This window comes from Python bivittatus, unplaced genomic scaffold, assembly GCF_059951505.1.
Source record: "Python bivittatus isolate LINGU-HERP-01145 unplaced genomic scaffold, Pbiv_v1 ctg000400_np1212, whole genome shotgun sequence".
NCBI classification, from domain to species: Eukaryota; Metazoa; Chordata; class Lepidosauria; order Squamata; family Pythonidae; genus Python; species Python bivittatus.
In genome coordinates, this window is record NW_028277073.1 from 1,310,812 (window position 1) to 1,334,742 (window position 23,931).

Here is a 23,931-nt window from a genome sequence, read left to right on the forward strand (position 1 = left end):
TTGTTTACAACAATTTTAGCTGTAATTCAGAAGATTTTAAAGACTAATGTACAATTCAAACCAGAGAATACTGTAACCATACAGTAAGAGATAATTTTGAAATCATACTTTTATTTGCTGCAGAGGAAATTGGAAGCTTCTTTCTATTTCTTTTTTTCTTTTTGCACCTTTGCCCTTTTCTTTCTCTCTTTTTCCTTTCTTTTCTTTCTTCACTTTGTATTAGTTTTTGTCTTCTTTTTAAAATTTTTAGTAACATTTATATGTTAAAAAAAATGGAATATATTTCAGCCTGGACTAGTTTCTTGTGTTCCAGGCAGGGATTAAACAATGCAAAATAAAAGCATTCAAAATAGCTCGCTCACTTTCCCCTGAAGCCTCCAGTAATTTGAATGAGGAAGGTTCCCAAGTAAATCAACAAGTCTGATTAAAAAAGGTAGACTCATTTGGCCTAGTTAGTTAGCTAACAAGACAAAAGACCTTCAAGCATTGAAATGGGCATTTAATTCTGGGGAATTTATTTTTGAACTGGCTGAACTAGAAAAAGGAGACTGGTTGACAGAAGCAGCCCGGGAGATTTGGGAACAATTGTTATGTAGTTCACTTCCGTTCTCTAGTCTTTCTCAGCCTATACATTTGTAGGATTGTGCAGTATTTTGGATTCAAAGAGGCAAAGGTGTCTCTGACTATATGGGGTGCTCTTGTAGCTATACTCTTAAAATCAGATGTCCATGGAGTTTCCATAGAAGTCTCTCCTTCAAGGAAAAATGTACCTCTAAGGAGGCCTAGGGAGTAGGAATCAAACAAGGGGATTGTAAGGTGGATTCACAGAAAGTCTGAAGAACTTGAAAATCAACTATTTTATTATAAACAAAAACATAACTTCAGGTCTCATATTAGAAGAAATTATTTTTCAGCACATAAAATATGAAAACATCAGAAATGGAAAAAGAAAGATCCTACCCAAACTTCAAGAGCTTTGGAGCTTAGACAATACACATTAACTTTCACACCAACTGTTTAGATATTCTGCTTTTCAGCTTAAAAGGAAGGGAGCAATAAACTTGCTTGCCTATCACATTCTGATGGTTTGATAATATTATCTTTATTAGAATATTGTCAGCAAGTGTTACAAAACAAAGTAATATTAAATTACTACTACAAACATATTATTAATTAATCTAGAAAGCAGATATGCAAGCCAACGTTGTCCTAAATAGTAAACTGAAATACAGTAATGTAGATATCAGACCTGAAGCCATGGAAGAGTTAAGTCACGTCCCTTTTCCAGGTTAGGGCAGGTAGAAGAGGCTGCAGCCTTGCCGAACGTGAAGACTCTGCTCTGACTGCAAGACCTTGCTCTCTTAATACCCACACATCATTCCAAGCCAAACAACACGATTCCAGTATTATCAGTCAAAAGGCATTGAACAGCAATTCCTTCATTCCTTCCATAATGGATTTTCCATGGTTAAAAAAACAACAACCAAAGAAGCAGTAGGAAAACATGGAAGAAAATGTTGACACCCCGATTCTTTGAGGAAGGAGCAAGGGAATCTTACGTTAGCAGCCTCTTCCAGAAGCGCCCAGCAAGAGTCAGAGAGAGAAAGAACACATGCTAAAATGTTCTGCACTGAGCACAAACTTCAGCAAATAAGGCTAGTTTCTGCAAGTGATGAAAGCCTTTAACTTAACAAAAAGTGAATTAAATTCAGGAAAAAAAGTCCCTGTATCCACAATTGAATGCAGGTGAATAATTAATGTAAACATATTTCTTGAAAGACACTTCAGAAATAATTTACATAGATGAAAATATAAGACTTAAATAACTCGATACACCTATGTATGTTTAAAAAAACAAACACCAACCCGAACCTACAGGGCACATCCAAATAGTTGTCCAATTAGCAAGAACTAAGTTTCCTTCCCTGTACTTTCACTAACATCCCATTCATAAGTTCACACAGCTCCAGTCAAGTGTCCAATTGCATTGGTCTCTGTGGGGGTGACGCCTTTGTTTTAAAACCCCATCCTGAGGATGAAAAGGCATGTTAGCATAAAGGCTTGTTTGCCTCTTTTTGTTGCCTCTGTCACATGACTAAATAGACCAGTTTACAGCTTGATGTTACCAGAGTTAGGAGGAAAACAAAGAGGATTTTTACCAGGCCTGTTTAATTCCAAACATCTTATGGCAGAATCCGTATGTGCCATCATATGATCTTTTTGTGATCTCTTTGCCCATTACGCCACTGACATAAAAAATGAAGGGGGCTACATTCTTGGACAAAAGGAAATCCCCCATTTAGAAGCTGGCTTTTACTGATATCAGGTTCCCACAAATGTCAGAGACAGAGGCTCTGCACCTGTGCTTTTCTAACAGCATCTAACCAAACCATCACCTTCAAATTCAGTATAAGCCTCTAAACAAAGATTCATAAAGCACATAGCATCTAATTAGCTAAGTCAGAGACTTTATTGATTTCATTTAGACTCTTTGCTGTGTGTCAGTGTTTCTCAACCTTAGCCATTTTAAGATGTGTGAACTTCAACTCCCAGAATTCCCAGCAAGCATCCTAAAATGGCCAAGGTTGAGAAACACTGTGCTATGTAATCATTGCTTTCTTTTGTCCCTGTTTTTTCCTTTTGCTCTGCTGTTGAAAAAAGGGAATTTCTCACTAAATCTTCCTCAAATTCAAACCTGCAGGCTGCATAACTCAGAGCTTTTATAAGGTTTTCGTTAAACTCTTTACTTCTGGGCAAAAACTTCCCAAGTACATTCTTTCTCTTTCCTCAGTTGAAGAGAAGGTCCTAGGACTTCTCTAGCTAAGAGAACTAACAGCTAAGATTTTTCAGGAAGTCCTGCCAGCCTGGTAATAACTTCCTACCCTCTGAAATCCTTAACAGTTGTATTCACTTTTGTAAGTATACAATAATGACAAGTTCAGTAAATACCTATAGGACTGACAATTGTCCATCAGCAAAACTATTGTTCTTTACACCTTCAGTACATGCTGTTCTTTAAAGGTGCACTCAAAAGGAAAAAAAATATGTTCAGTCAAGGGTGTCTGAGATCCTAGCTTTCCAAATACCAGAAGAATGAAGTCAGTGAGGTTTTTCATTATTTCCTTGTGCTGCTGGAGTGATTAAGGAAGTACAACCAAGCTTTAGCTAACTGGTTATTATACCTTTGCTTTCAACTGGGGCAAAATATTTATCTTTGTGCCAAGTCTCCTTGTCTTTGCTGATGCAACAAGAGTTTTCAGATCAGCCTAAATATTTAGAGGAGCTCTGATGGGTCAGAGCAGTCATCCATCCAATCCTGTCTTCCAGGGCCCAGCCAGATGTTTTTGGGAAACTGAGCAACAGGGAATGGAGATCTCCATTCTTGCTCTTCTGTTTGACCTCTATGTAGTACATTTATTCTCATGGCTAATACAAGAGCCATGGAGAGACCAATAAGACTGCTAGAAGTAGGTGTGGCAAGGACATCTTGTCCTCCACTGGCTAGCAAATGAGTGCCCTAAAGATGAGACCTAATGGGCTACATGAAAAAATAAACCACATGCTCTTAATAAACCCTCTTTCTGGTATAAAAACTCTGCCACTCACAATGTCAGGTCTCCACAATGACTACCACAAGGGTTCCCATCATTAATTCATAGTAAATACTGAGATAACCAAATCAAATAAGGGTATAGTGCAGCCTCTGCCTCAATATCTTCCCTATTTGGAAGCAGTGATTTAGACTGAACACTCAAGGGGAGTGAGAGTTGTGCCTAGGGAGACATCCACTAAATGAAGCTGAGAGCAGCCAAATGTTCTGCCCCACAATTTGCAAGGAAGATGATGGGGGAGACTGCTTAAAAAGAGAGACTGAGCAAGATAAAAGTCTAAACAGACCCTGCCTTTATCACTAAGGAACAACGTGACACTCCTCCAAGAGACAATACAACTTTTTCCTAAGCCTTTTAGCTTCAGCCCATAGTTGCTTTTGGAGAAAGCCTATGCGTTTTAGCTTTCATATTATGCTAAATAGAAATATCTACTATTACATATATCACCAAGCATGCAACATATAATTCGTTCTTTCAGCACACAAAAGAGCTCCAGCTACAAAAAAAAAAAAAACCTTTAGTGCATACATTTTTCATCCTGGAGCATGTTCTTAATCAGATTCACTTCACTGCTATCAAGCAATCAGCATCTTTGCATAACTTCCCCATCTTGCCGTCTCAGAATCCTGATCTTTTACAAGTACAAGCAGCGATGACAGGAGAATATGGAAGGGGGGAGCTCCAATTGCCTAGCGCCAACTAAAAAATCAACCACTACTTCTGGGACTGATCTGTAAAATTACGTGCTTCCCATACAAAATGATCTTATCTCCTGCCTTTCCATTCAGTATACACATCCCTTCCTCAATTTCTAATAGTTTTCAGAACTGCTACCTAGAAGTCCAATTCCTGTTTTTCTGTCAGAAAAAGAAGAGAGCTTCAACAGCACCAGAGCTAAGGAGAAGAGTGACCATAAGCCAATCATGAGTTGTTGCTCATTCTAAGAAAGGAAGTTTCTACTTTGGTACCAGTCTGTCCTTTCAATCCTACTAAATCCTCTTCCAACACAGAACACACTGATTGGGATGTCTTATCAGTTGCTAATGAGAGAGACAGAGAAAAGAACAGAGAAGAGAGAAGGAAACTTTTGCAGAGGAGTGGAAAAGACATAAAAAAGCAGCCTCCAAGACCAGTTGGGGGAAAAAAAGGTTTTGCTATATGCCTTGAATATATTGTTTCAAAAGACAATACTGGAATGAGTTAGTCACCCATTTAAGCATCTTGAACACATTGCTTGGTAGTTATGTGGCTGTGCAAAGCATTTGAAAGGGGGGCTTTGCAAAATAAATTATCCACCCTCAAAGCATGATGCAGCTGCAATGTCCAGACAGTTTGGCTTGGCTGCTTTGAGGGGCAACCCTAACTGTTCACATCTGCATATGCATGCATGCACAAAAAAAACCATCTGATTCGACTGTCAGCCAAGCAAAGCAGCTGTGTATGCACACACCTGAGCAGAGAACCAGGAAAAGCCTTCAAAACAGCAGCCCCTGGCCTTTCACAGCTGCTTTAATGCTTCACTTGTGCCAATGCACTTTGAAAAGCCCCCTCCCCTGTTCAATGTTTTGCACAGTCCTAATAGCTAGTAAACAGATCAAATATATGACTAAGTTGTTGGAAAGACAAGGAGAAAAGAAAGGTCAGAGAAACAGATTTTTAGCCAGTCTTGTGGCTTCCATCACCATTCCGAATTTTTCGAGCCAAGATGGTCTCCTTGGCCACTCTCTTGCAGTCACTGGCCAAGCCAAGATAGCACATAAGGTCAATGAAACCAGTAGTGAAATTCCACCGCCAGCCATATTCACTCGTTGAGTAATCAAAGGGGAAAGTATGATGGTAATTATGGAAGCCTTCCCCTAAGGAGAGAGAGAAACAAGAAGAAAATGGTAAGAAGCAATGCCCATCTTCCCCTCCTTACCCTAGGAGTAGCCTTTGGGAAGTAGCCAGCTCTACTCAGTGTTCCCACTCTCGTGACACAGGAAATGCATTTGTCTGAAACTGGAATATATTATGGTTTCTTGGCATCATGGTCCTTCACTTTTTATTATTTATTCGTAACATTTACTAGCCCCTCTTCTTTATAAAATACTCCTAAAGCCAGGGAACAGAATCACAAGCCACATAATAGAAAAGCAAAACAAAAGACAACCACCACCACAGCATCACAACCTTGTCCAGACAAGGAGAATATTGGTGCGTGTAGAAAGCTTCCAAGCACCAGCATCTCTGAGCAGGGAGGGAGTACTGCAATTGGGAAAGGCTTCTCTTGCATTTCTCTACAAGGAAGTGAACCCAAGGCAGTTCCACAAAGAGGGCAGTGTTGAGAGAGTAGCAAAGAGCTTTCTGAGCTCCTTCTTACCCTCTAGTGGTCTTCTCGTGTTTTGAAGCACTAATCGGGTTTTGCAGATCAGTTCAAGAACCTTGTGCTTGGCTTGGTAGCATATTTAAATTCCCTATTCTTCATTGTTTAGCAGTAGATATACCTATATTGTTGCATATATTGTTGACTGTACTTACCACCTTTAACTTGTTGTTAAAAACACAGGATTAAATAACTCATCTTTTATGCATACTACCACAACACTAACTGGGTTAAACCTGGTTCCTTTTCAGTCACTTTTAAGTGCTGATTTACTATTGGAATTATCATTGAAAGTGAGTCTTCCATTGCAAGATTTACATGTTCACAACAAGATTTTGATATGAAGTCTAGATTTCTTTCTTTTTTTTTAATCCAACCTTAGGAAACCTCTAGCCCAGAAATCTTCCTTCCCTCTGTTTCCAGGAAAAAGCTCCCCCCACCTCCCAGATGAGTAGCTGATGGTGGGGCAGGGAAATGCTGTTATCTGCAAAGCTTTCCAAGAGCCTCTATTTCTGTCAGTGGAGGCTGTTTCACAACCTAATTGCCCTGCAGGCCCTCTCGGACTGGATGATGCTGAGGAAAAAGGGGCTGTGTCTACCTTCTTTGAAAAGCACCTCACAACAACCAAGAGCCATGGTAGCACTGAGGACTGCTTTAACGCCAGCTGCTGCACACCAGAAAGGAATTTTCAAAGGCGGAGAAGAGGGAGGGAAAGATCTGTTGCTGTGTTACCACTGCTGTGCCTCCAATGCTGAGACAAATTTTTCTGCCCAATATTTTATTTTGGGTGGTGCAAAACCAATGTCTTAATCCTTGCAAAGCTTTAAGGCTTTTATCTTTTAAAACAACCCTACACTTTCCCCACTTTGAACTGGACCCATTTTTCTTGTTTCTTGGTGGAACAGGCTTAAGCTGCTTAAGCCACCCATTTCACCATCGAAGCCAACCTGCTTGCCTCTGCCTATTCCAAGGGCCTTCACACTAAAACATGACTTTAACATATCCTCCACTGGTAGGACTCAGATCTGGATTTTCAAGCTAGGGGAAAACATAATCCTTCTCTTGGTTCCTTTGGAAAAATAAGACAAGATTGCAGGCTCTGCAGTGAAAAACTCCATTGGCCATAACAGGGTCTTTTAAAAACCTGTCACTGAGTGAGGGAAGTCTGAACTATCCAACAAAGCAGGGGAGGGAAGGATTAGGTCTTCTCTATCCTTTCTAGAGTGATCTTGATCTGCACTGGGCCCCTGATGAAATAGAATAAATGAAAACCAGAACTGAAGCACCACAATCTACCCCCAACTCCATGGCAGCTGGCAGCTCCCTACGCCTTACATACCCAAGGCTCCAAAGACCACAAAGTGATTTTCTCTGGGGTTGATGTGGCGATCATATGGCCGATTGCCATACATGTGTGCCACACTGTTCACCAGCCAGCTGGCATTGAGGACTACGACGTAACGGAGAATATTCAACAGGAAGCTGTTGAGAAAGGTTTCTCCCCAGTAGTACCAAGGAACCAAGGAAGGAAACATGAAGCACAGGAGCACCACTGAGGTCTTGTAATGCCTGAGAAGAAAAAATGATGCATTAATATACCAAACTATAGGGTGGCATAGAAATCATGGCAGAACTCGATTTTCTACATTTTCAGTAAGGAAACTATTTGTGATACTTTTTCTGACTACCAAATGTTATTAAAAGGCACAAGCTTTCATGCTACCAGACTCCTGATTTTTTGCCGACACAGATCAACACAGCTCTCCTACTACACTGCTCAAGGGTGGTATGTTTCATTCAAAAGCAGTGAATGCTCAAGTTCCAAATTATGACTGTTAAAAATCTGAACTGCTGCCCTTGACTCATAGAGTTGAACATTCTGGAAATCTTTATTTCACCATAAGTTCAATTTTTATTATTTTCTGAACTGATAAATTATCTTGATGTATATATAATTCTGATATACTGTAGGAAATGGAAGATAACACGCAGCAAATAAAAAAAAGAATTCAACGGAAGAATCATAAGGGCTTAGCCACAAGGCCTGGCCTTTAGTCTCTAGCCAAGTAATAAAAACTTGAGCTGAAATACCAGTTCCGTGGCAGACAGCAATTGCAGCAGATGATGAAAAGAATTCAGCTGACATTGTCATTTAGCCATGCCAAACGCTTTTCCCAGATCCTTTTCATTTCCCATGCCTGCAATAATCCTTGCTCACCTCCTCTGGAACATCACAACTTGGTCAGCTTTCAGGTCAGACAAGTCCAGCTTCTGCCCTTTTTCAATGACATCAGGGTGTTTGCGCACCAACAGCCAGCCAATATGAGCAAAGAAAAAACCCCGACTCGCATTGTGGGGATCAGCATCCGTCTCAGAGAATTTGTGGTGCACACGGTGGTCTCTGGCCCACTCATAAATATCATTCTAGGTGGAGCACAAAGAGAATTACTTGAACAATGTTCGAAAGTGGAACACTCTTTCAATTTACTCCCTGCCTATGGAACAGGGAGGAAGGAAAGAAATACTTTATTAATCCTTTACTCTGGGGTAAGCAAAAAGTATTCCCATTTGACCAAATCACTGGATGATGTGGCTACCTACCTATTCCTAGCCATTATTAATTCTGGTGATGGATTATGAAGATTGTGGTCTAACAATATGACAAGATCCAATGGGCGGGGGGGGGGGGGGAAGGAAGGCTGGCTTGAGCAGGGGGACATTCCGCTTGGATCCCTTCCAAAACACAAAGCCAGCCTTTCACACAGAGTCAAGTCTGCTTGTGAGCAGAGAATCCTGTTACAAACAAAAGTAATATTTAGCTATTTAAAACTATTTTATTTCACTGATGTTATCTGACAGGAGGTCTTGACTAAATTATGCCAGGACAGACTACTAAAATAACAATATAATGTCCAGAAGGCTTTGATTGGCGTTTCCCAATGTTGACTACTTTAAGATGTGTGGACTTCAACTCCTAGAATTCCCCAGCCAGCATGTCCACACATCTTAAAGTAGCTGATATTGGGAAACACTGCCTAAGATGAAGAATTGAAAAATTATGTAAGGTAAGGCATCCCTAACCTCTGCCCTGGCTCCTGTTCTTTTCCAGGAGGAAACATTCCCTTTCTCTGCAAGCAGTGGGAGTATTTTTGGATCAACCTGAGAGTTGGTCACATTTGAGACAACAATGGCTGGAAGTCTTTGGCAGCCATTTTTTGTTCACACATCTTGTTCAGACAGAATGTTGTTTGGGGGATTGGCATGTCACATGGACTGAACTTTGGTGGAATGTAAATAATGGTTTATAGCTAGCCTAAATTAATTAAAAACTAACTGGGTAAGCAAAACAAAGTGCAAACTGAATACTTTTTGATAAAAATGACAGGGGAAGTTTTCACATTCTGCATGAGATGCCAAGTTCTGTATGGAATTCCCAGGCCAAACTGCCCTATTTCCTATTGTTTTTGAAACCCCTTCCTACCTGGAAAGCCATGGAGTTGACTATGGCCAAGAATATTCGGAGAGGCAAGGTAGCTTTGTAAGACCGGTGACTCCAAAGCCGATGTGCTCCAGCTGTAACTCCAAGACCACCCAGGATGAAACACAAAACAGCTGTAGATGAGAAAGGGGAGGAAAAAAACCTGTCAAGAGGATAGAACTGACAGTATCACCCAGGTGTAGCCCCGTCACCCCAAAAAAGCCCAGTTAAAAAAAAATACTCTTTTAAGATTTAGAAAAGATAAACTTCAGATGGAAGACGGCTTTCTGTTCAGCTAACAATGTGACTTGGAAACTATCCACTCTGGTTCATGGTTGACTAGTTTTTTCCAGATTCACTTTCACTACTAAATTGCACAACTAATGCATAAGGCTTGCATATTCCTTGTGTAGGAATCAGATGTCATCTATTATGAAGCATCACAGATGTCCAAAAATAATTCCATTATCTATGGAACTCTAGAACTTTAACTGTATGACTATCATGGGCTATATGACTTAGTGTTGCTGTTGATATCACAAGTGATTAATTATCTAATTCCAAACCACATTTCAAACATCCTGATCATCATGCTAACTCCTGCAAAGTAAGGACTCATGCCAAAGACAAAATTATAAAACATTATCCCCAGTAACTCCTTAATAGGATTCAGATTCTGCTCTTGCATATATCACTTCAATCCAGTCAGGTGGGGGGGGGGTTGTCTAATAAGGCATCTTATCTATCCAACTCAGCAAAAAGAGGGGTGGAAGTATCTGGATCCTGACAAGTTTACTGCATCTCCTTACTCACTAAGTTTGGTCTGGAAACCATGTGAGGCCTTCAATCCAGGACTTGTGGAATAGTCCTGCAGAAGCTAAGATGCAGACAGGCTAGGATCTGAGCTCACCATCTGGAGAATCCTTTCAGGCAGATGAATACTGCATACTTAAATGGATGCTAAAAATGGATGCTACATTATTTTAACTGCTGTAGGAACTGGAGTTTGGTGATCCTTCTTTCACACATCACAGCTCTCCTCTACTCATGACCACTTGGAAAGGGGAAAACCTCTCAAGGCTTGGGTAACTGATTTGTTAATATCCTGGAGGAGAACTGAGTGCCAGTGATTCATTAATAGGAAGAGCTGGAAATAGAATTCAGGACAATCCTCATATTGCTACCCAAAGGGCAGATGCCAGTCAAGAAAGCCTTCATCTGACATTACTACTTTTGGGAAGCACTGAGCAAATGTGCATGCAAATTTGAGCACTGGATTTCAGCTGCATCTATTTATTGTGACCCTAAATATTCCATTAGTTCCATTGGTTTGAAAACAAGCAAAAAGGTTCAGTCAAGAAAAAAAGAGAAACAGGGAATACTATAATCAAGAACAAATACCATTACTATTGGTGTTCCTTTCCAGCACAACCTCCCAAGGTTACACTTTTTTCCAGCCTCTCACCAACACCTTCAATCACAATATTCAATGAGTAATGTTGAAGCACAAATTAGGTAATTTTTAAAGAGATGCTTAATTAGCAGTTTGCTCCAATTACAACATCTGAATACTGAATTGAGTAATTTTAAAAGCCAAATTCCAAAGCTTCCTGTTGCCAAAAGAAGCTATTGACCCAGCAATACCTATTGTCTACAAACTGAAAACACATATTGTTTGGAAGTTTTTGCAAGATTTTATCCCAACCCACCCCCACAAAAAAACTGTTGTGAAGAACAAATAGATTTGGAAAAGGGGGGGGTCATCAGCAGTTCTAAGATATGTCCATATATACTGTATAAGCAAGCACAGACTGCTCTAGTTTTGCAAGTCCTAGGAAAGAAATAACCCTAAGGCTAGTGGTTTATAAACTTTGTCTAGCTAAGGTAGTTGTCCAGTTCATTCAACTGGCAACCAAAGCATTTTCCTTTTTTATTTATAAGAAAATGCATATTCAATTTTTGTCAGGAAAATAAACATTGAAAATGATTTAAAGTATCTTAAACAGTAAGAAATTATAACCAAAGTATTAAACTAACAACAGCAGAAGAAGAAAAAGCATTCTGAAGAAAATAAACCATGAACAACTGCCAAAATAATGTATTTTTAATTTATTAAGCAACTCTGGGCAGCTCACAATATAACAAAAAATAAAATACAATATGAATAACAAAAAACAAAATAAAGAACAAGAAAAATAAGAACAAGAAAAATAAAGAACAAAACCAAGATGGTGATATGGCCAACAACATGCAATTTCCCATGACTATTTAAAAGCATTCAGTGTGGGCTGGGGAAGTGTTCCACAAACAGGTGTTGTTACAAATCATGCGGTGGAGCTTTCATAAATGGAGAATATTCTGAACCCAGATATTTCTTCATACAGATTTTGATACTTCTCCAAATTGCGCTTTAGTTATGTTGAGAAACACTATAGTCTGAGAACATCTGTCAACTATCATAGTGCTGAAATCACTATAACAAATGTGCCATTTATACACCTGGGGCTGAGAGGAAGAGTAGAAATCTGGGCTATATTCACACACAATTGTTCCTTTGGGATCGCCATCAAGAAAGTAGCTGAATAACTACATGAGAGATACTCAAAAGCAAAATAGTGCGTGGCCAGCTCTCCCATTTCAAAACAAAGGTTCCCTGACTAGATTACCCTTCCATCACCTCATTATTCTCAAAAGCAGAAGCGGACTGCATATAGATGTGAATAATATGGAGACACACCTAAACTGATGATGGCCAATTTTTGGTTGCCTTTCAAAGCTCTTCCAGGAGAAGACGTTTTGCTTTCCATTATTTCCAGCAATGACTACACAGGATATTCCCAGAGCTAGCCTCCCACAGTGTTCTCAGATTCATTCCTGAGAAATGGAAATAATACAACTGGGAAGCTATATATCTTCCCATTTGACAAGACAATCTATATAAGAATGGCACTGTGAACATGAACCAGAAGTCATTCTTGCAATACATCTTCTCAGGGAAATGACCAAATTGACTTAGAACTGGGATCTTATTTGGAACAAAAGGCCTTTGCAAGGACTCAACTTCTGCTTCCATTAGGGGAAAACCAGCACTAAGCCACATAAATAAATTAATTAATGGGAAATAAAAAGAGGAACATGTGATTGGGCTATCATTCCCAAACCTTGAATTATCTCTCTGCAGCTGATTGCCTGCCTGTATCTTAGAAGGCAACCTTTAAGTAGAAAATTGTTGCCTTAAATTCCATTCTGAACATACTGGCCATAATTCCCTCCCAGCAATTTGTACTGAATTTTCAAATGTTCCCCAGATCTTGTGGTATGTTTTCATAGTCAAACCCTATTTTGTACTTTGTATCAAGTGGTGAAATGGTCAGCTGTTGTAGTGGGGGAAGAGAGAATGGATGTTCATTCATAGTTGTGAGTACTAGCTACAGTGACCATACATCCTTTATTATAAAGGGCAGTCCTTTATTTCAGAAGGCTGTTTAGATTTATTTAATTATTTATTTTCTTGGTTTTACTCTTAATTTATCCTGTAAAGCGAAGTTAGAAACAAACAATTAATTTTTGATATCCTTATAAACCTCTTTCAGATTTGTCCCTTTTTCCAGTTTGTCCTTTATTTTTTCCAAGAATATATGGTCACTGTAGTACTAGACCCTGATGAAGATATCAGGGGGAGTGGAACAGAGAATCACCCATCTTTTGGGGGCACAGATGTTTTGCAAATTTAAATAAGTCTCAGGGGAAGTCCATAGATGGCATGCTTGCTATGGTGGGCACAGCCAATAGCAATACTCCTGTTTTTGAGGAAAATGAGAGTAAAGGACAAGCCAGCTGCCCAGGAACCTGTTTAGAAGGCTGAGTTGAGGTCTAAAACCTAAAGCAAAGATACACTTGTAGAACCTGATTTCTCTCTTGTTCAGGATCTCCCTCTTCCTCCAACAGGCAAGGGCCATTCCCTCCAATCCATCCTTTCTCTTCAATGTTCATCCTGATGTGCCTGCCTGACTATTCCGTGCACACACTGAAAACACGGCATGCTTTGCCCCCCCCCCATCCTTGCAGTGGCTGCCAGTCTCTGCATTCCACTCCTGCTCTGTTGTTTCTCTGCCAGGTAAGTTTGATGCCCTCTGGTTCTGCCATTCCCCCCCTTTCCCCCTGTTCCTTAAGACACCCCCAAAATGTAGCCTCTTCCTCTTTCGCCTCTTCCATTTCTCTGCCTATTTCCTCAATGTAGCTGCCTTCTCCTAAACTTTACTTTTACCAGGTCATGGAATATGCCAGCTTTGACCACTTATTTTTACTTCTTAAGGATATTTCTTGGTCCATGTGGATCTCAGGCAAAGAAATAACAGTGCCAAGCTGCTGGCCATCTGGATCACCTCTTGATCAAAAATGTTCAGTGTTCAAATGTTCTAAGCACAGAGCCATTTGGATGCAGTTATGTCTATGGGTCTCTGCTGCCTGTTTCTAGTGCATGTCAACACAGCTCAGACTTGGAACAGCAAAAAAAAAAAAAAAAAAAAAAGAACCAACCTTAATTGATAGCTCAATTGTTCTTGCCAGTGATAAAAAAAAATTATAAAGGTGAAAATAGATAGGCTGAGATGCAGCTTTGGCTATCTAGCCCAGTATTTAGAATGCTAATTAGAGTCAAAGAGGGCTGTAATTAAGATATTCTATACCATTATGACTGTTTTAATTTCTGCTTCTCAAATAAATTCACTTCTCAGTTTGAACAGGTTTTGTGCAATTGTTCAAACATTTACCTAGAGGGAATTTCTGGCATTTGTTCATGTGCTGTTCACTCCTCCTCTCTAGCGCACCCACGCCACCCTCCGTATACTTTGATCTTCAGTGGATATAATGAAAAAGTGGGGGTGGGGGGAGCAAAAAGCCCCAGAAGATTTTCTTCAACTCCATCTCATTTCAAGTGGATGTTCATACCTCTTCCATCTGGACTGGGCTCCCTCGGGAGATGCCCTCATGCCCCCCTCTCATTCTGCTTTTAGACAAAGAGCCAAGACATTCCCTCATTAGCTAACCCTTTTCAATCTGAATTAATTAATTTGCATTACTAGCAATGTTTACTGTTTGCCTGTTTGTTTTTGTTAATTTCCTAGAGCATGTTACACAGTGTGTTAAAATGCTATATACATAATGAAAAATGTATACATTATAACCATCTACGTATTTAGTTATGTATTTATTTATACAAATATTTGTATGCCACCCACTCTCCAGACTCTTAGGAGACTGCACATCTCACTAGTGGGAAATACCATAGTTGCATTTTAGACAACCTCCATGCAACTTCAAGCTATTTAAAAGCTTCCCTCTGAAAACATGGAGCACAAAGCTCTAAGACAGTGTTTCTCAACCGTAGCAACTTTAAGTTATCTGGACTTCAACTCCCAGAATTCCCCAGCCAGCCATGGGAGATGAAGTCCAGATATCTTAAAGATGCTAAGGTTGAGAAACACTGCTCTAAGTGGAGATGAGCAACATCATGGACAGCAAGTCTTCAGTCTTATTACACTTTCCCTCAACCAATGCAACTTCATAAAACATGGAAGAAACACTTACCTATTAAGACATTTTAGGGAGCAGATTTTCAAAAATGATTCTTAGAAGGCATAATCTCAAATACATGCACCTTTATTTTACTGATTGCCTTCTGAAGAACTTAGAAATGGTTTATATCTGGGAAACTACCTTTGCTACCCTAGGAAGGATGCTGGATATTTTCCAGCACTATCCTCGAGTACTGTCTTCTGAAGTGTCTGCTTTCTGCAGTGAATCCTGAAGGAAATTCTTTATGCTCAATCAAGTCACTGGATTCATCTGATTGCTTGTTGACTATGCTTAGGGCCTCCAGATGTTGATGAACTGCATTATCTCCAAGGAGTATGGGAAACAGCAGTCTATGCTGTGGTCCATATTGACCAGCAGCCTTTCTTCAAGGTCTCAGCCTTAAATACTGCATGGTAGCCCTAGTTCTCCTGCAGGTAGCAAAATCCAATGACCTTTTGAAGCACTGAATATTTCTTACAGTGCTGGGTATGTTTTTTGAACTCATAAAGCATTCATGTGGCTGCCCAGAACAGCCTGTTTCTGAGTTCAAATGGCTATGACCCTCCCTGTGGCTATCAGGAAGATGTTGAGAACTTGGAGGGGAGGAAAGAAACTAACTGAAAACAGCAGAAGCCCTTGCTGCAAAGGCAAATAAGCAAACCCTCCCTTCCAAGGTAAATGAGGACAGTTTTGGCTTACCCCACACCAAAGTGAGTGGTTTTGCAGAAGGTATGAATCCGATGGCATACAGTGCAGCTGAATGGAGAAGAAACATGAGGATAATGTTCCTCCAGACGTATCTTGTTGCAGGCTTGGGACCCTCTTTCTCACGATAAGTGTCGTCAAACATGTCATCTATCGTCTCTCTTCCTGACCCCACGTGCTCATAAGCAGGATGGACTTTTTCTGAATGAGCTACCCCATTCTGGGTAATGTGAGCAAAGGCAGGCATGGTAGAAAACTCTGGAGTAATCTGGCAAATAAAGAAAACAACCAAAATTACACACAAAGTGCTGTCTTGACGAAAAACCAATAACATCTTCCTCTTTTCTAGATTCTTCATTTAAATTCTTGAAAGTTGGTCCATTCATGCCTAGGAGGCAATGGAATGCTTGCATCTCATATGGTATGATTATAGACAGTGATGGCAACCCATTAAATACATGTCTGGAAGCTACTATTTGTAATTATAATTTATACAGTTTGCTAGATATCTAACTGTAATTGCAACTAATGCTCCATAGGATAAGAATTTGAGCAGGCAGGCAGAGATGCCTATGTTCCTCAGCTCAGTATTGAAGTTATGTCATGAATGGAGTCAGCAACAGATTCCACTTATCTTCCCCATGCAATTAATTAATTTGGTGTATATATGCACTAGAAGGTATGATGCAGGTTTTCAAATGAATAATTATTGTACTCTTGTACCAAGAGTTCTGGACAATGCAGGTCTTCAGGATATGTATGGAGAATGTCTGTATACAGCATAAATCTGTAGCAGCTAATACTCCACAAGCCCCAAATACAATATTTTAATTATAGGTTTGCTCCTTAAAAGGCATAGCACAAATCAAATCTGAGGTATAAAGAAACTGAGGCTGAATATTATGTAGACTAACTTAGAAATCCAGAAGCAAATCCCACTGAAATCAATACAATTTTCTTCTGGGCCAGACGGCAGTTTTGTTCATTAAGATTGCATGCATGTTGCAGCAAAGAAAACAGTAATCCAAATGGTATATCCTCAGCAATATACATCAGCCTTCCCCTAATTTAACTAGGACGATTACTGGCTGCCCAGCTATGTAATAGTATCTACCAGGCTTAGTCAATCTCCACAAGTTAAACTGGGTCTGGCCACGACTTCCAGGACTGAGGATTGCCAGCACCAAGGTGGATGGATTCATGTATAGCAGTGATAGTTATACAGCTGGAAGATCTGAAGGGCCAGGATGCAAACAGATCATCCTGGAGAAGGTCTAGCTATGTGTCTGCTAAGAGCTTATACCGACCTGATGGCACATAATTAGAATCAATCAAGCCAGACAAGGAAGGAGAAAAACAACTCAAAGAAAGCAGTGACAAACTGCCATCTTATTATTGCCAAGAAAACGCCACAGATGTGCCCATGAAGTTACCAGGAGCTGAGCTCCAGCCAAAGAAGATTTCACCTTTTATCACCCGGCTAGAGAAATCTCAGTCTACTATATTTCTTTATTATTTTTATTCTTATCATTGATATGCCACTCTAAAAACCACTGAGAAGAGTGATTTTTTAAAAAATTAAATTGACTTGCTTATGAACAGCTGACACTAGAAGAATCCTGTCATATGAGAAAGAAGAATGCCTCTTCTCACATCATCCCTTAATGCTAAGCATTGACAAGAGTTGCAAAAATTACTATTGGTCCTATCAAGCAAAAAAAAAAAAAAGTTAGATGGCATCAAGGACTCTCATCAGGCTGGCTTGGAAGAGGAAGAAAACAAGCATTAATCCCTCAACTATAGTTAAAACTATAGTTAAAACTATTTCCATCCAAAGCAAGAGACAGAATTATTTGCAGATGGAAAATCAGAAATGTTTTCTTTAGGCTTTGTTTTTACAACACTGGGGAAAATTTAAGATATTATATGTGAAGGGAATTTAAATTTGAATTAATCAGGGCTGCAATCCTTTACATCAACGTTTCAGATGTGGCAACTTTAAGATGTGTTGACTTCAACTCCCAGAATTCCCCAGCCAGTATCTGGAAGGAAGCCCCATGGAACTCAGTGGGTCTCACTTTTGTGTAGACATATATAAGATTGTACTGTACACTGAATTATGCCCAGTGCTTTTGGAAACAGCACTGATCTTTAAGAGACAGTATAGTACCCTTATTCAGAAAATGTGAGTGAGTAACGCTATGTAACCAATAGTTCAGTTCAAAACGAAGACTGGATCCTTTTTGCCCTGAGCCCTCCTTCAGCTCAGGAAAGCTGGTGCCAGGGATGGGCATAGCCAAACTGAAGCCCGGAAACACCATCTCCAGGCACGGCAGGCAAACAGGCGGTTCTTCCTTCTTGGCAAAGGCATCGGGGCTGGGCCAAAGTCTCAGAGGGCCAGAGAGGACGGTTAGATGCCACTTCATGTCAGGGTATGCCATTGTTAGGTTGTACAAACAGGCAGCACTAGCACAGCTTTACTCTTGCCCGCTTCTCTTTGGCACAGAGATTGTGAGCTTCTCATTCAGAGGGAACTTAGCTTCCCAAAGCTTGACTCAGATTTAAGTGATGGTTAATTCAGAGGGCCTTATTTCATTATTTAAATATGAGGAAAACTCTGGTCTAATTCTAAGTGGGTTTTTTCCTCTGCCATCAAAGACCGCAGGGAGACTGCTAAGCGGGCCTGGGAGTGGGCTCCCAGCCTATCAGCTGAAAGCGCAATGGAGGCTTCTCCAGTGACAAGAGGGAAGAATTGGTGGGGAAACTCAGAGAGATTTAAATGAGTGACATCCGAACCCCGCAACAGCTTCGTAGCTGAGGCAGGCAGGCTGCACAATGCAAGTCTGCCTGGGAGCACCGCAGTGCGGAAATCTCCCCGCCATTGTCGCTGAAGTGTGGGGTGTGGGGCTGGCTATCTTAGAGGGCTTCCCAACTGCAGCCTCCCACTCTGTCATTTCAGAAATCCAAGGCAGCCGCCCCCTCGTTTCCTTTCCGAGATTTCTATGCAAACAGGCTGGACGCAGGTGGGAAAAAAAGGGAGAATAACCGGTAAAAGGGAGAGAATAAAACGCTGCGAAGAGCGCCGGGCGATGCGCCAGAAAGCCCTGCCGCAGAAGCATCCTTAGGCGGCAGCCCTCCCCTCAAAGGGGCTCAATGCCAGCGATGGCCGTGTCTGCCGCTTCCCAAAAAGAAGCTGCCCCCCCCGCCGGCCGCGCGCGCACCCCTCCCCCAGCAACAGCGTCGGATCTGCCCGGGGAGCCCCCTCCTCGCGCGGCGGGGATCCACCTCCGGGGAGCCAGGCGCCTCTTCCCGGCCTCCGCGAAGGCAAAGCCAACGGGTATCTTTCCGCCGGCAGAGGCCACTCGCTGGGCAGGGGGCTCTGAAGGGAGGCCCCGCGTCGGCCGCGGGCGGGGGCCGGGGGCGCTGCGCTTCTGGAAGGCTCCAGGACGGCGCGAGGGCGCCTCGTGCGCAGCCCCCCTCCCCGGCTGGGCGCGGAGAGAGCGGGGCTCCTCGCCGGCCAGGCTCCGCGGGGAAGGCATACCTCCTCCTGCAAAAACTGCGATGGCATCGACGGACCCTCGATCGGCTGAAGCTCCCTCGCCCGGAACGGCGGCGAGAGGCGCGGGGTCCTCGGCTCTCGCCTGAGCCTTCGGTCCTTCTCGGATGCTGCGCTGCCGGCGGAGCTCTAGCGTCGTCTGGAGCGTGCGCTCAGCACTCTTCCTCCATCGAGCTCTTCCCCAGGAATTTAAACTGCCAGCCGCGACCTGCAGTAACCCGCCGCTGGCTGGCTGGCTGCTCTCCCACGACCTTGGCAGAAGGGGCGGCCGAGCTGAAGCGCGCGCGCCAGGCGAGCGGCTGCCGAGACAGGTAGCCGGTGACGCTGCAACGGGGCGGAGGGCGAGGCGGCGGGCCGCGATTGGCTGGCGGAACTTTGGTGCCACCGCGGAGCCTCCTCGGCATTGGCTGTCGGCAATCTGCTGTTGGACGGCGGTGCGGTGCCCCGGCTCTTCCTCGCGCTTCTGTCCTGCTGGCTCAGCCGCCGGCCGGCGGGCTGGCCACGCCTCTCCCGCAGCCGGGAAGGCAGTTCCTTGGAGCGCCTCGGGCTGGGCTGGGCTGGGCTGGGCTGGGCTGGGCCGGGCAGGGCGAGGGAGGCCGGCACGGAGATGCTGCTTCGCGCGCCGAATGGAAGGAGGTCGAAGCCTCCGCTGGGCGCCCGGCGCGGGTCCGCGGCCGAAGAGCCGCACTCTGGCATCCCCCGAGCCCTTCCGCCGGGCCGCGTTTGTTGCAGCCACCCGGGCCCTCCCGGAGTCCAGAGCCACGGGGGAGGGGTGGGGCGGCGCCCCTGCCAGGTGCCCCGAAGCAGGCGGACGCTCCCCCGGGTCCTGGGAGGCTTTTAGCCCCGGAGCAGCGCTTCACAGGGCGAAGCGTCCGAACTCCCCTTTCCGGGAGCAGAGACCCCTTGCGCAAGCTCCCGTGGGGCAGCCACCGCCAGTTAGCCTGGCTTAGGGAACCAACGCAGCCGCACTGTCAGCACGTCCTCGGCCCCCCGAAAATTGGATGAACTGAGTAAACCGGGCCCTCATTGCCCAGGGCTCAGCACGGCCTGGCAGGATCCCCCGGCCACCTCTAGCTGGTTCCGGGGTCCTCCGACCATTGCCGTCCCATTGTAACATTAAGGAGGTTGCTTTTTGTCACCCCGCAATGCTTGGGGGACACTGGAAGTGGGGAATGGCCAGGGAGTGGGTTTTGCTAAGCCTGCAAAATCACCTCTCCGTTTGACCTCGTGCCACGTGCATGCAGCGCCAGAACTCATCTTCTGGGGATTCCTGATCTTCCCATCAAAAGCTGGGAGGGAGATAGCAGTGTCACTCGGTGTGCGTGTGGTGTTTGCATAAGAACATTTGTGACACATTCAGCCGGACCAGAGGTTGTTGCAAGCATTTCATTATAAACTCAGCTTATCACTTACTAGAGAAGCTTTACCCCTAGGAAGCCGGAACATCAGGAGCACCCACTGTGCTCAAGTGTAGGCAAATATATAGAAAGAACACGCCTCTACCTCCTATGTTTCAGTACTTCCAGATCTTTGAGCCTGCTGTTCCTTTCCTTCCTCCTCCTCCTGTCATCTCTACTGGCTGCTACTTCTGCCCATTTTCTCATCTTTCTTCCCCACTGTTGCTTCCTTCCTGGATTAAATCAGAACAAGTTTTTCAAGACTTCATTAAGCTAAGGCCCTACTTTGATTTCCGTCATATGGGCACAGCCAGAGAAGATTTCAATAGACCTTGAGCTAGGTCACCAAATCGTCTTTAACTGGCATTCATCATCCTCACATAGTGGATTCCCAGTGGTTCCTCTCCTGCAGCTTCTTAAACATAGAGTATTGACATTTCCCTTCCAGAGGAATGTTTTTCCCACTTCTAGCTCTGGATACGAGTCCTTCCTTATTTGTTGTGCCAAGCAACTATAGTCATGTGAAAAAGTAAGTATACCCCATGTAAAGTTTTTTTTTTCTTTTTTAACATATGTGGACATATCAATATTCTATCTTTATTCAAACAGTATTTATTTATTTATTTATTTATTTATTTATTTAACAAATTTATATGGCTGCCCCACTCACACACCATGACTCCAGGCGGCTTACAGAATTAAAATCCATGATACAAAAACCAATAAAGCCCCCACCCCCCTGGCAGCAACAAACACAGACTAACCATTTGATCGGCTTCCTACACAGACATGTTTTCAGGGCCTTCTGGAATAGTATCAAAGTGGGGACTAGCCTTATCTCTAGCGGAATGATATTCCATAAGGAGGGAGCCACCACAGAGAAGGCCTTCTTTCTTGGTCCCACTAGATGGACCTCCCTCATTGAAGGGACCTGCAAGACACCCTGCCTGCCCACTCTGGTGGCCCAGGTAGATGTAACTGTGGAAAGGCAGTCCTTCAAATAACCTGGCCCAAGCCATGCAGGGCTTTAAAGGTGATAACCAGCACCTTGAATTGGACCCAGAAGCAAATTGGCAACCAATGCAGCTCCTGCAAAAGAGATGGCATATGCACATATTGTGGTTTGTGCAAAACTCTGTGGGCCACCGCATTTTGAACTAACTGAAGCTTCTGGCTACTCCTCAAGGGCAGCCCCATGTAAAGCGTGTTATAGTAGTCCAAATGGGAGATGACTAGGGTGTGGGTGACTGTGAGAAAGGCATGTTGGTCCAGGAATGGGCGTAACTGGCACACAACTCAAGTGGCACAAAGGCCCTCCTGGCCATGACTGCCACCTGCTCCTCGAGCAGGAGTTGCGAGTCCAGGAAAAACCCCAGATTTTGCGCCACGTCCATCTGGGGCAGTGCAACCCCATCCAAGACCAAAGATGGCAATTCTCTTGAGACCAGAGAGCCCTGAACCCAACAGCCTCCAGGCACCGAGAAAGGGCAGTCACGGGCATGTATCTGCATACTGGTGATATCTCACCCCATGGTGGCAGATGATCTCACCCAGCAGCTTCATGTACTGTAGATGTTAAACAGGAGTGGAGAAAGTACTGACCCTTGCAGAACCCCTCAAAGCAGGGTTTGTGGGCTGGACCTCTCACCCCCAATCAACACTGACAGAATGGCCTCAGAGGAAAGAAGTGAACCAGGACAACACAGTGCCCCTGGCTGCCAACCCCCAAAGCCAGTTCAGAAGGATACCATTGCCGATGGTATTGAAAGCCACAGAAAGGTCAAGTAGAGCAAGAATGGATGCACTACCCCCATCCCACTCCCACCAGAGATCAAAAAGTGTGACCAATGCCGTTTCCAACCCATATCCAAGTCTGAATCCTGACTGAAAGTGATCCAAATAATCCGTTTCATCCAGGATCCTCTGGAGCTGCAGTGTGACCACCTTCTCAACAAACCTCTCCAAAAAGGGAAGGTTGGAGACAGGATGAAAATTGTCCATCAGGGTGGGATCTAGCGATGGCTTCTTAAGAAGGGGGCGAACCACAGTCTCTTTAATAGGCTGGGGCACCACCCCCTCCTCCAGAGATGCATTAACCACCACTAGTATCTACCCACATGTCACCTTCCTGGAGGCTTTCACCAATCAGGAGGGACACAGATCTAAAACACTAAAATCTAAAAACCCACAGGTGGGTGCGCTCCCATTCCCTAGGACCCTGCCACTTCCTCAGGAGCAACAGGGTCAAACTGTTCCCAGATAACACAGCAAGAACCTACCCCAGGCATCTCCACCAGACCAGCATCCACTTTGACATCCAACTGGAAACAAATCCAAGTGAGTTTATCTTCCAGAAAATCAGCAAATTCCTCAGCATGCCCCCGCAGGTAAACCTCCAAGTCCTCCTTTCCCGGAAGGAATTGGGTCACTTTGAAGAGGGCTGCTGGGTGATTGTCTCCAGATGCAATTAGTGTGGAGAAGTATTTCTGTTTCGCCGCACAAATCACAAGGTGGGCTTTAATAGCAGCTTTTACCTGTGTTCAGTTGAGTTTGTTCTTCATCTTCCACCAATGACTCTCTAGATGTCTCTTAATACGTTTCATCCCTCTCAGTTCCTCTGTATACTACAGGGCACAATGAGGTCCATGGGTCAGAAGAGGACATATGGATGCAATCCTGTCTAAAGCCTCAGTCACCTCCTATTCCAGGCAGTGAATAGGGGCTCAGCAGGACTACATAGCAGATCCTCAGTTATAACCCCTATCTCCCTCTGAAACCCATCAGTCACCATGGGCAGACCAGTGTAATAGGTTCTGCCTCCCTGTGGAGGGGTACAGCCGTAGAGAAGCTCATAGCCACCAAGGCATGATCTGACCATGACAAGGGAACCAAAGATAGGTCCACCAATTCCAAATCACATAGGCACTGCTCCAACAAGAACACCAAATCAGGTGTGTGACCACTATTCTTAGTCAGGTCCTGGATGACTTGGGACAGGCCCATGGAAGTCCTGGTTTCCATTAACTCCCAAGCTGCCTCCGACCCCACTCTCAGAGAAGGCAGGTTGAAGTCCTCCAGAACGATAAGCCTGGGAAACTCCACCACCAATCCCACAGTGAGGTCTGGGAGCTCGAGCAGGGAGACTACTACGTGGCAGGGAAGCTGGTACAGTAGCAGCAATCTCAGCTGGTCCCTAGATCCCAACCTAAGAAAAAGGGTCTCACAACTGGACACTTGTGGAGTGA

At 43.6% G+C, this 23,931-nt stretch overlaps 1 protein-coding gene across 1 annotated transcript; it reads right to left on the minus strand.

The window, feature by feature from the left end:
- Nucleotides 1-839: 839 nt before the first annotated feature.
- On the minus strand, nucleotides 840-19,708 carry SCD (stearoyl-CoA desaturase). The gene is made up of 6 exons (XM_088144269.1): nucleotides 19,275-19,708; nucleotides 15,728-16,001; nucleotides 9,455-9,585; nucleotides 8,192-8,397; nucleotides 7,313-7,542; nucleotides 840-5,467 (listed from the first exon to the last, which is right to left on the minus strand). The coding sequence occupies exons 1-6, from the start codon at nucleotides 19,299-19,301 to the stop codon at nucleotides 5,268-5,270; spliced, it is 1,068 nt and encodes a 355-aa protein (XP_088000395.1). The 5' UTR covers nucleotides 19,302-19,708; the 3' UTR covers nucleotides 840-5,267.
- Nucleotides 19,709-23,931: the final 4,223 nt, after the last annotated feature.

Coding starts and splice junctions, on each gene's coding strand:
- SCD (XM_088144269.1), bottom strand. CDS start 19,301: ATGCCATCGCAGTTTTTGCAGGAGGAG. Junction 8,398..9,454: donor TCAACTCCATGGCTTTCCAG/GTAGGAAGGGGT, acceptor TGCTCCACCTAG/AATGATATTTATGAGTGGGC. Junction 5,468..7,312: donor TGTGGTCTTTGGAGCCTTGG/GTATGTAAGGCG, acceptor CTCTCTCCTTAG/GGGAAGGCTTCCATAATTAC.